This window comes from Barbus barbus, assembly GCF_936440315.1.
Source record: "Barbus barbus genome assembly, chromosome: 27".
NCBI classification, from domain to species: Eukaryota; Metazoa; Chordata; class Actinopteri; order Cypriniformes; family Cyprinidae; genus Barbus; species Barbus barbus.
The window spans coordinates 2,517,699-2,531,378 of record NC_136755.1 but is presented as its reverse complement, the minus strand read 5'-3'; the positions used below and the strand labels follow the sequence as shown (position 1 = coordinate 2,531,378).

Genomic DNA, 13,680 nt, shown 5'->3' with positions numbered 1-13,680 from the left:
CAGAGCAGCCATCAAGTATTAGACAGTGATCTAGGTTATTACATGCAAATGTTTTTGGTCCAATAATTAACACCTCTGTTTTTTCAGAATTTAGCAGTAAGAAATTGCTAGTCATCCAGTTTTTTATATCAACTATACATTCCTTTAGCTTTGCAAATTGATAAGTTTCATCAGGTCACGAAGAAATATAGAGCTGGGTATCATCAGCATAACAGTGAAAGCTAACACCATGTTTCCTAATGATATCTCCCAAGGGTAACATGTAAAGCGTGAAAAGTAAGGGGCCAAGTACTGAGCCTTGAGGTACTCCATACTGCACTTGTGATTGGTATGATACCTCTTCATTTACTGCCACAAATTAATGGCGGTCAGATAAGTACGATTTGAACCATACCAGTGCACTTCCTCTAATGCCAACATAATTTTCTAGTCTATTTAAAAGAATGTTGTGGCCGATAGTATCAAACGCGGCGCTAAGATCCAGTAGCACTAATAGAGAGATACAACCATGATCAGATGATAAAAGCAGGTCGTTTGTAACTCTAATGAGAGTAGTCTCAGTACTATGATATGGTCTAAAACCTGACTGGAAATCCTCACATATACAATTTTTCTCTAAGAAGGAACATAGTTGTGATGATACTACCTTTTCTAATATCTTTAACAGAAAAGGGAGATTCGGTATGTAATTAATTCATTATTTGGGGTCAAGTTGTTTTTTTTTTAATGAGAGGCTTAATAACAGCCAGTTTGAAGGTTTTTAGGACATTTCCTAATGACAATGAGTTAATAATATTCAGAAGAGGATCTATTACTTCTGGAAGCACCTCTTTTAGGAGCTTAGATGGAACAGGGTCTAAAATACAGGTTGTTGGTTTAGATGATTTAACAAGTTTATACAATTCTTAATTTCCAATAGAAGAGAATGAGTGGAATTGATCCTCAGGGGATATATCTGATGCGATACTGTGGCTGACAGCTGCATGGTTACAATTTTATCTCTAATAGCTTCGATCTTGGAAGTAAAGTACACACCCGATTCCAAAAAAGTTGGGACACTGTACAAATTGTGAATAAAAACAGAATGCAATGATGTGGAAGTTTCAAATTTCAATATTTTATTAAGAATACAACATAGATGACATATCAAATGTTTAAACTGAGAAAATGTATCATTTTAAGGGAAAAAATAAGTTTATTTTAAATTTAATGGCATCAACACATCTCAAAAAAGTTGGGACAAGGCCATGTTTAACACTGTGTGGCAGCCCCTCTTCTTTATATAACAGTCTGCAAACGTCTGGGGACTGAGGAGACAAGTTGCTCAAGTTTAGAGAATAGGAACGTAGTCCCATTCTTGTCTAATACAGGCTTCTAGTTGCTCAACTGTCTTAGGTCTTCTTTGTCGCATCTTCCTCTTTATGATGCGCCAAATGTTTTCTATGGGTGAAAGATCTGGACTGCAGGCTGGCCATTTCAGTACCCGGATCCTCCTTCTACGCAGCCATAATGTTGTAATTGATGCAGTATGTGGTCTGGCATTGTCATGTTGGAAAATGCAAGGTCTTCCCTGAAAGAGACAACGTCTGTATGGGAGCATATGTTGTTCTAGAACTTGGATATACCTTTCAGCATTGATGGTGCCTTTCCAGATGTGTAAGCTGCCCATGCCACACGCACTCATGCAACCCCATACCATCAGAGATGCAGGCTTCTGAACTGAGCGCTGATAACAACTTGGGTTGTCCTTGTCCTCTTTAGTCCGGATGACATGGCGTCCCAATTTTCCAAAAAGAACTTCAAATTTTGATTCGTCTGACCACAGAACAGTTTTCCACTTTGCCACAGTCCATTTTAAATAAGCCTTGGCCCAGAGAAAACGCCTGCGCTTCTGGATCATGTTTAGATATGCCTTCTTTTTTGACCTATAGAGTTTTAGCAGGCAACGGTGAATGGCACGGTGGATTGTGTTCACCGACAACTGTTTTCTGGAAGTATTCCTGAGCCCATGTTGTGATTTCCATTGCAGTAGCATTCCTGTATGTGATGCAGTGCCGTATAAGGGCCCGAAGATCACGGGCATCCAGTATGGTTTTCCGGCCTTGACCCTTACGCACAGAGATTGTTCCAGATTCTCTGAATCTTTGGATGATATTATGCACTGTAGATGATGATAACTTCAAACTCTTTGCAATTTTTCTCTGAGAAACTCCTTTCTGATATTGCTCCACTATTTTTCGCCGCAGCATTGGGGGAATTGGTGATCCTCTTGCCATCTTGACTTCTGAGAGACACTGCCACTCTGAGAGGCTCTTTTTATACCCAATCATGTTGCCAATTGACCTAATAAGTTGCAAATTGGTCCTCCAGCTGTTCCTTATATGTACATTTAACTTTTCCGGCCTCTTATTGCTACCTGTCCCAACTTTTTTGGAATGTGTAGCTCTCATGAAATCCAAAATGAGCCAATATTTGGCATGACATTTCAAAATGTCTCACTTTCAACATTTGATATGTTATCTATATTCTATTGTGAATAAAATATTCATTTATGAGATTTGTAAATTATTGCATTCCTTTTTTATTTGTAATTTGTACAGTGTCCCAACTTTTTTGGAATCGTGTTTTTAGTTCATAAAGTCATTACTACTGTGCTGCGCCAAGCAATACGAAATACCTCTAATTTAGTTTTTCTCCAGCTGCGCTCCATTTTCCGGGCTGCTGTCTTTAGGGCCCGAGTGTGCTCATTATACCACGGTGTTGGACTCTTTTCCTTAATCTTCCTTAAGCGTAAAGGAGCAACCATATCTAAAGTGCTAGAAACGTGAGAGTCAATAGTTTCTGTTACATCATCAAGTTGTTCTGAGCTATTGGATATGCTGAGGAATTGAGATAAACCAGGACGATTATTTATAAAGTAGTCTTTTGTGGTAGAAGCGATGGTTTTACCATATTTGTAACAAGGAGTTGACTTTACAGCTTTAGCTATATGGAATATACACGAAACTAGATAATGATCTGAGATATCATCGCTCTGCTGCAATATTTCAACGCCACTGACATCAATTCCATATGACAGTATTAAATCTAGAGTATGATTTCGACAATGAGTAGGTCCTGAAATGTGTTGTTTAACACCAATGGAGTTTAGAATGTCTATAAATGCTGATCCCAACGAATCTCTTTCATTATCAACATGGATATTAAAATCACCAGCAATTAGGACTTTATCTGCAGCCAGCACTACCTCAGATAGATAATCAGCAAATTCTTTAATAAAGTCTGTATGGTGCCCTGGTGGCCTCTATACAGTAGCCAGTACAAACATTGCAGGGGATTTATCATTAACACTTGTTTCTTTGGATAACGTTATATGAAGCACCATTACTTTGAACAAATTACACTTGAAACCCGACCTCTGAGAAATACTGAAAATATTGCTATGAATTGTGGCAACACCTCCCCCTTTACCTTTTGGATGCGGTTCATGTTTGTAACTGTAATCTTGGGGGGTAGACTTGTTTAAAGTAATGTAGTCATCTGGTTTTAGCCAGGTTTCTGTCAAACAAAGCACATCTAGATTATGGTCAGTGATCACATCATTTACAAAAAGTGTTTTTGTAGAAAGGGATCTAATATTCAATAAGCCAAGCTTTATCATTTATTTATCTGTATTATATCTGTTTTTTATTTGTTGAACATCAATTAAATTGTTACTCTTACTTTGGTTTGGATGTTTTCTGTATTTTCTAGTTCGGGGAACAGACACAGTCTCTATAGTGTGATATCTAGGTGAAAGAGTCTCTATGTGCTGAGAATTAACTGACTTCTGTGACGTGAGGCGGCTAGCAGACGGTCGGTTTAGCCATTCTGTCTGCTTCCTGACCTGGGCCCCAGTTAGTCAAGTACGAACTCTAAGACTATGTGCCATATTTCTAGAGAGAAGAGCGGTACCACCCCAAGAGGAAAAAAGACCATCTCTTTCAACAGGTCAGGTCTGCCCCAAAAATGATTCCAATTGTCTATGAAACCTATGTTATTCTGCAGGCACCACTTAGACATCCAGCCATTGAGTGACGACAGTCTGCTATGAATCTCATCACCCCGGTAAGTAGGGAGCGGACCAGAGTATATTACAGTGTCTGACATCATACTTGCAAGTTCACACACCTCTTTAACATTATTTTTAGTGATCTCCGACTGGTGAAGTCAAACAACATTAGCGCCGACGTGAATAACAATCTTGCTGAATTTACGTTTAGCATTAGCCAGCACTTTTAAATTAGCCAAGATGTCAGGCGCTCTGGCTCCCGGTAAACATTGGACTTTGGCTGGTGTCTCTATTTTCACGTTCCGTACAATAGAATCGTCAATAACTAGAGCACTTTCATCAGGTTTCTCAGTGGGTGCGTCACTGAGTGGGGAGAACCTGTTTGATGTTCTGATCGGAACGGAAGAGGGGTGTTTTGACCCACGACTAGGCCGCCTCACAGTTACCCAGTTGCCCTGCTGCACGGGCTCAACCGGAACCGAACAATGTACAGGACTCCCTAAGCTAGTCGCATCCAAAGCAGTATCTACAGCCCTCACATTCTTACTGTCCTCAACTAAAGTTTGGATGCGTGTCTCTAATTCTGAAATCTTCAGCCTAACTATTTCCCTGCATTTATCACATGTGAATCCCTCGTCGCCAACAGAGACAGATAAACTGTACATGTGGCAAACAGTGCAAACAACAATAGCAGGAGAAGAAGCCATTACTCACCGTGATTGAAGAATGATTCTCTTACCACTGTTGTTTGATGAACTTGTGAAAAACGGAGCGAGAAAAAAGAAAACAATAATAGGAGCGAATAGAAACGCGAATAGAACCGTGAGTGACAAGCTAACCGGCTAACGAATGCTAACGTGCTGCACGCGCACTGCACTCGTGGCTTTAACAATCAAATTAGTTTGATAGATAATACCAGAAACATGGTGGGAATTAAGTTATATATCACTTTAGACAACAGAGAGTGAAAGTAAGATAGAGATTGAACAGAAAAGCGAAGCTACGCGGAGCTACAATCGCAAACTCAGCAGCACGACAGACAGAAGCAATCGATCATAGATGATTCATTAGTAAGTAAAATGAGGTTAACACTCTTCCGTCTCTGACATGATGATATATATTCCCTCATAAAACACCCACTTTACCAGCACTTCACGAAAGAGAGAGAAGAGAGAGACAGAGGAGGATAAATGGATGATGGAGGGTGTTACTGTACCATTCTGCATGGCCTCATCTTTCCAGCGGGAGGTGCATTTGTCTGCTTGCTCTAAAATAAATGGGAGAGCACATTATATTTTATTATAATGACATTTAGAGAAAGGGAGAGAGAAACAGCTTATGAACACGATTTGAGAAACAGTGAATTGAGGACTCAATAATAAGGGTGTAAGGTCTGACGGCCTGCACTGTCTCTTTGTTATTGGAAACTCAGAAGCAGCCAGGATTCAAACCAGGAGACTTGGGTATATCTTCAGCAGGATTTGTTTCATGAATTAATTTATTCATTTATTTAAGAGTGCTTTGTTCCTTTATTTGCTTCAGATGTGCTTGCTGTGTCATTTCTGGCCTGGAGGACGTGACTTCTACTATTACTGAAAACCCCATTTATCATCAGCCTAAAACTCCAGTCAAAAGTTTGGAATCTGTGAGATTTTTTAATGTTTCTGAATGTCTCTTCTGCTCACCAAGGTTGCATTTGTTTGATCAAAAATACAGTACAAATTGTGACATTATTACAATTTAAAAGAACAGTTTGGTATTGTAATACAATTTAAAATGTAATTTATTCCTGTAAGTGAAAGGTGAATTTTCAGCATCATTAGTCTTCAGTGTCACATGATCCTTCAGAAATCATTCTAATATGCTGATTTGAGCGAGAAACATTTCTAATTATTATCAATGCTGAAAACAGTTGTGCTGCTTCATAATTTTGTGGAAACCATGATTCCATGTAAAAGTTTGTGGTAAGTAAGAAAACAAAATTTCATTTTGTTCATTTTGTTAATTTCAATTTTATTCATCGAGGATGCCTTACATTGATAAAAAGTGACAGTAAAGACATTTATAATGATACAAAGATTTCCATTTCAAATAAATGTTGTTCTTCTGAACGTTCTATTCATGCAAGAATCCATTTGTAATAATATTTCACAAATTTTACTGTATATTTTGGAACGAAAAACTACAAAATATGTTCATTCGGTCTTTAATTTATATTTATTTTTTTATTATCGTCCCAGTATGACCACTGAAAATATGGCCTACAAATAAAAATAGCCAAACAATCTGAAATGAGCAGAAAAATAAATACTTGAGCCCTTAAGACAGCAAGGCAAAAAAAAAAAGACTTGCTTTTGCTCTTTTTGGTACTCATCCAGGAACTCGTGGTCAGAATTATCAATGTGATTTCACAATAACAGACCACAATGAATGTAAATCACAGGATGAGAATGCCAGCAATCAGCGTATCTCTGCATCTGAGGCAATGTCTTCTGTTTTTAGAAAACACTAAAGATAAGGCAAATAAGAAACTGAAAGCCAGACATGATTCAGTCCAAAGATCACAATCTAAGAAAGATGTGCTGAACACACAGGGAACTCTGTGATAACTTCGATAACTCACACAAGTAGGAACTGAGTCAAAGAAAGTGTCAGATATTGCTGCAATGTTGACCTAACACTCATTTTGTTTTGTTTTATATATTAGACTTCAACTAGCTAGAACTGGCATTAATGAAACATTTCAGATTAGGGAACACTAGTTGCCTGTTAGCATATTACTAGCATGTTGTCTGTACTTATAAAGCACATAATAATGCCTTATTCTGCATGACCATTAACATAATTAAAAATGTACTTTTTTGAACTTTTTTTGTGTTGCTTCTGTGCTTCTCATATTGCTGCATGATAACGCCAAAATATTTATTTTAATATGTTACAATAGTTGATTATTTCCCTAAATGTATTTCCCAATATTGATTTTTTGATTCTAATTTGCATTTTGAGTGAGGCAACTGCAGGCCAAATTTTACTGTTTACAAATATGCTGTACGTAACTACATAACCTACCCAAAACAAGCTGAGAAGTGTGACCCTGTATTAATTTATTGCAGCAGAAATATAACAAATCTATCAACCCTGCATAATGAATACTGTATGTTATTTGTATTTCATCTTGTTGATTATTAGATAAGCTCTCAGTGTCGAGTGATTCATGTTCAACAGGAGTAGAGCTCAATAATGCTGTAATCATCAATTTTCAAGTCATTCATTACTAGCCATAATTGTAATCTTTATTATTCATTTGATAAACGTGCAGCCTTAGTAATGTAAGTCTCATAAGTGTGTTGCTGACAACAATCACTTATGTGCAGGATTGAACTGGGGTTTTGAAGGCTGGTGAGCACTTCTGCTGACATTGATATCTCATTGAAATTAAAAACACACAAAGATATGTATATGCACAAAGATATGTTAATTTGCAAAAATCATGTTTTTTCATTGTGCATTCCAATTAATCTCAATCAAACTGAAGTTGGGTTATTTTGATTAGGTAAAAAGTAACTTCAATACACAGCTAACTAACACAATAAAACAAAAACATGATAATAAAAAACATGATTTTTGAAAATGACAAAAAAAGTCATCATATGTACAGTAGATATAAAAATATATCCAAATAAAACACTTTATCCCATTCTTTAATAAACCACTTGTACTATATGTTTAAATAAAATTGACCAAAAAAAAAAAAGTTTTATAAAATTATAAACCACACATTTCAGCCTTTAATTTTAATTTTTAATTTATTTATTTTTAAAGAAAACGGTGAGTCAAAAGGATAAATTATGGGCAAATTATCTGCTCCATAAACAATTCTATATGGGCTACCTTATTAGGCTACCTGAAGTGTTTACATTTTTTTGAATGCACATTTCCTTCCACCGGTTAAGATTTACAACAAAACTTTTCTCATCGGTCTGAACAAAAACGGCAGACAGGCTGTGTGCCAGAATGTAAGTACCTTATTTTATGTGTTTTAAAATTGTGTATTCTTTTTATTTATGCATTTCAATTTTACGATTTCCTTATATTTCTATTTATTTATTGCTTTTCATCAACTCACAAATGTCCTGAAATTCCCTCTGGAACCCCATTTGGAAAACCCTGGCTAAATGGAACGGAATATGTGTTCTGGAACAAACTAAACTGTAACATACTGTACTCATACGAAACAGAACATTGAAACAAGCAAGATGCCAATCATTCCTTTCTCTTTTAAATCAAAGATGGTGGAATGCCATCCTGGATTGTTCTGGATTTAAAAAAATAAATAAAATAAAAACAAAGCGATTCTGCATGAGAAGGTAGCTGCCTATGCAGAAGGTATTCTTGAGTTGAACGTTTTAAAATGTTTTATTTTTTGACATTACCTGACATACTGCTGTATATTAGGCCTTAAACATCATGCTGTTGTCATCCACGCACTCGCTGATATCTGACACACAAAGTCAAAGGAAGAACAAATACTGAGAAGAAAAACACAGCAGAATAATGCAGTAATGAAGAAATCCTGCCTGTGGTCTGTTCTGTGGCTCAAAAGGAAAGTTGCTTTGGCCTACCTTGTTCTTCGTGATATCGGAGTCGTCCCACAGCGGTCTGAAGCAGCAGAGGCTGAGGAAGACATGCAGAATGAGAGAGACTTACATAATGCATGGAAACGGCTTTCAGAGGAGAGCAAATAACAATAAGCATTAAACACAGAAGTACCAAAAACAAAACCAAATTGTTCATTTTATTATAGGTGTTTGGTAGGTCAAACACTGCTCTTACTGTTTCTCATAATTAGGGTTAATGACCGGAACAAACTAGGACTGTCAATGGATTAAAATGCTGTTCAGTGGAATCAGGCCGAAAAGTGTCAAAAACTGTGCACTTTAGCTTGAATTTACTTAAATTTGTTGATATTTTGGAACACAATAATTCTGAAATAACATGTCAAATAAAAGTGCATGACTCTAGCAATGCCAAGGTCAAGGGTTTGATTCTGAAAGAATGCAAAAACTACTGTATGTCTTGAATGCAATTCAAGTCGCTTTGTGCAAAAACTTCTAGAAAATGCATAAATGTTCAATTGTAAAAAAAAAAGAGCATTCATTGAAACTAAGCTGCAAAAATCACTCGTTCGGAACCTCTGCATGTTTCAGATGTCAAACCTTTTGCTGTTTCTGGCTGTGAAGTTAGAAACACATTGGAAACAAGTGACTGAGGTTTATGATAATTTCAGTCTAATCTGAAGTGTTTTAGTGGCACATTTCAGTGCTGATTATTTTATGAATATATAATGTAAAATGCTGTTATTAAGGGACAGAACAGTCTATATCAGACACAACAGCAACCCGGGAGTAAACACAGCTGTTACTCATTTCAGAATGAAAAGAACACAAAAGAGGACATTTTGAAGAATGTTCAAGTTGACAGTAGCCATGGATTTCTTCAACTGTTTGGTTCCCAGCATTCTTCAAAACATCCTATTTTGTGTTCACCAGAAGAAAGACAGGTTTACAACAAGTAGTGGTGGAGGGTGAATAAATGATGACAGAATTTTCATTTTGGGTGAACTGTGCCTTTTACAGGCTATAAGAAATGAAAGATCAATATATCAATGTTTTTAAAGAAATGGTCTACATAAAATTCAAACGCTTGAGTCTGTCAAGAGGAATTCGTAGGAATAATTTCATTCTCAGGTTAAAGGTTCAGAACAAACATTGTTTGAGGAATATTATTACTGAGCTGGCGAGTTTCTGTTGTCTCTCAGACCGAGGGTAAAAGTGCAGAGTGTGAAACTCTAAGCGCTGTTGTTACAGGACACACTGCTGCCAAGAGAACCTCAGAGTGATGCGAGTACAAGGCACACGACACCGTTTCCCTAAGAAAAATCTCAGTTACATTTCAGAGAAAACAAATCTACAAAGATCACAAGCTCTACTAAGCATCTACTTCAAAACCGTTCCAATGAGACTGTTCAAACGTTTGTGACAAATTTGCAGCTAAAAAAGCGGTTGGCAGAAGCGTGCAACTCTTCACTGGCAAACCTGCAGCACATACAGATGTGTGCAATGACTGGCAAACCGTTATTTTGGAGAACTTCTATGTCTTTGTCCAAACTTTGTATTTACTTTGTCAATATAAATATCTGCCACCACTGGCAAAGTTATTTAGCAAAGCTTGGTGAATAGTAATGACAAAACAGTGGCAACAATAAGCAATCAATTTTAGCTGTCCTTTTAAGGAAGTCTAAATGTGATTCAAATTCAATTTTGCAAACAGAGAAAGTAATTAAATTGGAAAAACTGTTAGAATGCAAAAAATACGTTATGAAAATAACATTAACAACATAACGGGAATTTCAGAACTTCTTGACTTTCTGAAAATGATTAAGAAAATCTGAATAAGGAAATGCATAATTTATCAATTTAATCAGCATTGTTTACATGCTCCTTTAAGTGCAACACACAACCACTAACTCAAATCAGCTGTTAATCTGGTCACTGAAAACAGATATGATGATTGGTGATAAGAGAAGATGTGTGCTTTAGTTCTCTGTGCATTTTTTTTTTTACTTCTTCCTATAATGGAGATTAGGCCTCTGATTATTGCAGAGCGACAGAGAGAACCAATTCATCTGGTAGAAATCTGTTAAATGCAGTTAACAGGTAACGAGTCTATATCAGATATGACATTCTTTGAAGCAGCGTATCACATCTTCATTAACCCTAATTATTAGTTTCAATGAACATCTACAACCACACACATGAACATCCCACACAGAGCGAGCAGCACAATAAGTCACCTGGCCCTGGCATTTCCCTGACTGCTGAGCTGCGGTGTGGGAATACATCTTCATCAGATTTAATTCCCGCATTGTAGAGCACTGTAGTGCATATATACGCACTAAAATGCTATAATGCACTACAATGTGGGAACTAAATCTACAGTGGGGGAAAAAAATTATTTGATCCCCTGCTGATTTTGTAAGTTTGCTCACTGACAAAGAAATGATCAGTCTATAATTTTAATGGTAGGTTTATTTGAATAGTGAGAAACAGAATAACAAAAAAAATCCAGAAAAACATTTTTAAAAAAAGGTATAAATTGATTTGCATTTTAATGAGTCAAATAAGTATTTGACCCATTCGCAAAACATGACTTAGTACTTGGTGGCAAAACCCTTGTTGGCAATCACAGAGGTCAGACGTTTCTTGTAGTTGGCCACCAGGTTTACACACATCTCAAGAGGGATTTTGTCCCACTCCTCTTTGCAGATCCTCTCCAAGTCATTAAGGTTTCGAGGCTGATGTTTGGCAACTCGAACCTTCAACTCCCGCCACAGATTTTCTATGGGATTAAGGTCTGGAGACTGGCTAGGCCATTCCAGGACCTTAATGTGCTGCTTCTTGAGCCACTCCTTTATTGCCTTGGCCCTGTGTTTTGGGTCATTGTCATGCTGGAATACCCATCTATGACCCATTTTCAATGTCCTGGCCCTGACGGTACATGGCCCTGTCCATCGTCCCTTTGATGCGGTGCAGTTGTCCTGTCCCCTTAGCAGAAAAACACCCCCAAAGCATAATGTTTCCACCTCCATGTTTGACGGTGGGGATGGTGTTCTTTGGGTCATAGGCATCATTCCTCCTCTTCCAAACACGGCGAGTTGAGTTGATGCCAAAGAGCTGGATTTTAGTCTCATCTGACCACAACACTTTCACCCAGTTCCCCTTTGAATCATTGGCAAACTTCAGACGGGCTGTAGATGTGCTTTCTTGAGCAGCGGGACCTTGCGGGCGCTGCAGGATTTCAGTCCTTCACGGCGTAGTGAGTTACCAATTATTTTCTTGGTGACTATGGTCCCAGCTGCTTCAGATCATTGACAAGACCCTCCCGTGAAGTTCTGGGCTGATTCCTCACCGTTCTCATGATGACTGAAACTCCACGAGGTGAGATCTTGCATGAAACCCCTGACCGAGGTAGATTGACAGTTATTTTGTGTTTCTTCCATTTGTGAATAATTGCACCAACTCTTGTCACCTTCTCAACAAACTGCTTGGTGATGGTCTTGTAGCCCATTCCAGCCTTGTGTAGGTCTACAATCTTGCCCCTGACATCCTTGGACAGCTCATTGGTTTTGGCCATGGTGGAAAGTTTGGAATCTGATTGATTGATTGCTTCTGTGGACAGGTGTCTTTTATACAGGTAACAAGCTGAGAGACGTGAGACGTGCGGATCCATGTGCAAAGCTTTATTAAAAAACATGGTCAGAAAACAGGCAGGGTCAGACAGTGGCAAACAGGTATGGCAGAGGCAAGACAGAGCAATCCGGGGCGCAAGCGTGGGTCAACGATCAGCGAACAATATCCAAAGGGGCAAGGCAGAGAGATAATCCAGAGACGAGAGCAATAATCCAAACAGGGAGCGAACAGAGTCCAAACGGCAGAGGCAAAGGGTAAATCCAGGAAACAAGAGCAGGGTCAAACACGGCAGGAAAACAAGGCAAGACTAAGGCTAAGACAATGACAATGGCTCTGTAAAGTTGCTATCGCTAGAAAAGTGATAAACGCTAACAATACTCGGCCCTGAACAAGAGCAAGTCCCAGGCTTATATGGTGTGTGGTGGTGATTGGAAAATGGTGATCAGGTGTGTGTGATGTGTGAATGGTGACAGCTGTGATCTGTGCAATGGATTGTGGGAAATGGAGTCCAATGTGCTGTGAGTGTAAAAGTCACTGTGGTGAACGGGTGACCTCTAGTGGTGGTTGACAGGGAGAGCATGGACCAGATTCGTGACACTGAGACTCCCATTAAGTGAGTGCTCCTAATCTCAAAAAGGCATGGAAAGCCAAGACACCAGCAGAAATCTATCAGTAATTACACTCTAAAAAAATGCTGGGTTAAATGCAACTCAGTGCTGGGTAAATATTGGACAGAACATATGCTGGGTTGTTTTCAACCAACAGTTGGGTTAAATGTTTAACCCAACCTTCTGGGCAGTAACCCAACCGCTGAGTTCGTCCATATTTTACCCAGCGCTGTGTTGTATTTAACCCAGCATTTTTTAGAGTGTACAAAGCAATCCTGCCCCGTGTCAGTGGAAATTAATACTTGCTGGATCATTCCCAACACCTACAGTACCAGGTGATAAAGATGAAACAAGGGTGGGCATTTCAGCAAGACAATGATCCCAAACACAGCCAAGGAAACTCTCAATTGGTTTCAGAGAAAGAAAATAAAGCTGCTAGAATGGCCAGCCAATAACCTATCTTGAATCCAATAGAAAATAAGAACTAAAGATCAGAGTTCATAGAAAAGGTCACAGAACCTTGAGGATTTGAAGACTAATGGGCCAAAATCACACCTGAGCAATGCATGCCACTAGTTTCTCCTACAGGAGGTGTCTTGAAGCTGTCATTACCAAACAAAGGCTTTTGTACAAAGTATTAAATACAATTCAGTAGTTCAATACTTTTTCCCTGTGTCAATCCATTTTATTACATGTGATCCATTTTATGTTCACCAGCTGCAACATAACAGTACTGCTTCACATTTTTTTGAGTAAACTGCCTTCTTTCTAT

The 13,680-nt window shown here is 38.2% G+C and overlaps 1 protein-coding gene across 2 annotated transcripts in view; it reads right to left on the bottom strand.

The window, feature by feature from the left end:
* The window catches only part of LOC306847265 (thyroid hormone receptor beta), a 187,605-nt gene that overhangs the window by 41,281 nt on the left and 132,644 nt on the right, over nt 1-13,680 (bottom strand). For both annotated transcript variants that reach the window (XM_079381112.1, XM_079381113.1), the window contains exons 3-5: nt 8,674-8,725; nt 8,485-8,549; nt 5,268-5,318 (exon numbers count right to left, since the gene is read on the bottom strand). In XM_079381112.1, the coding sequence (XP_079237238.1) occupies nt 5,268-5,318; nt 8,485-8,491 (58 nt within the window). In that variant the 5' untranslated portion in view covers nt 8,492-8,549; nt 8,674-8,725. The remainder of the gene's footprint in view (nt 1-5,267; nt 5,319-8,484; nt 8,550-8,673; nt 8,726-13,680) is intronic.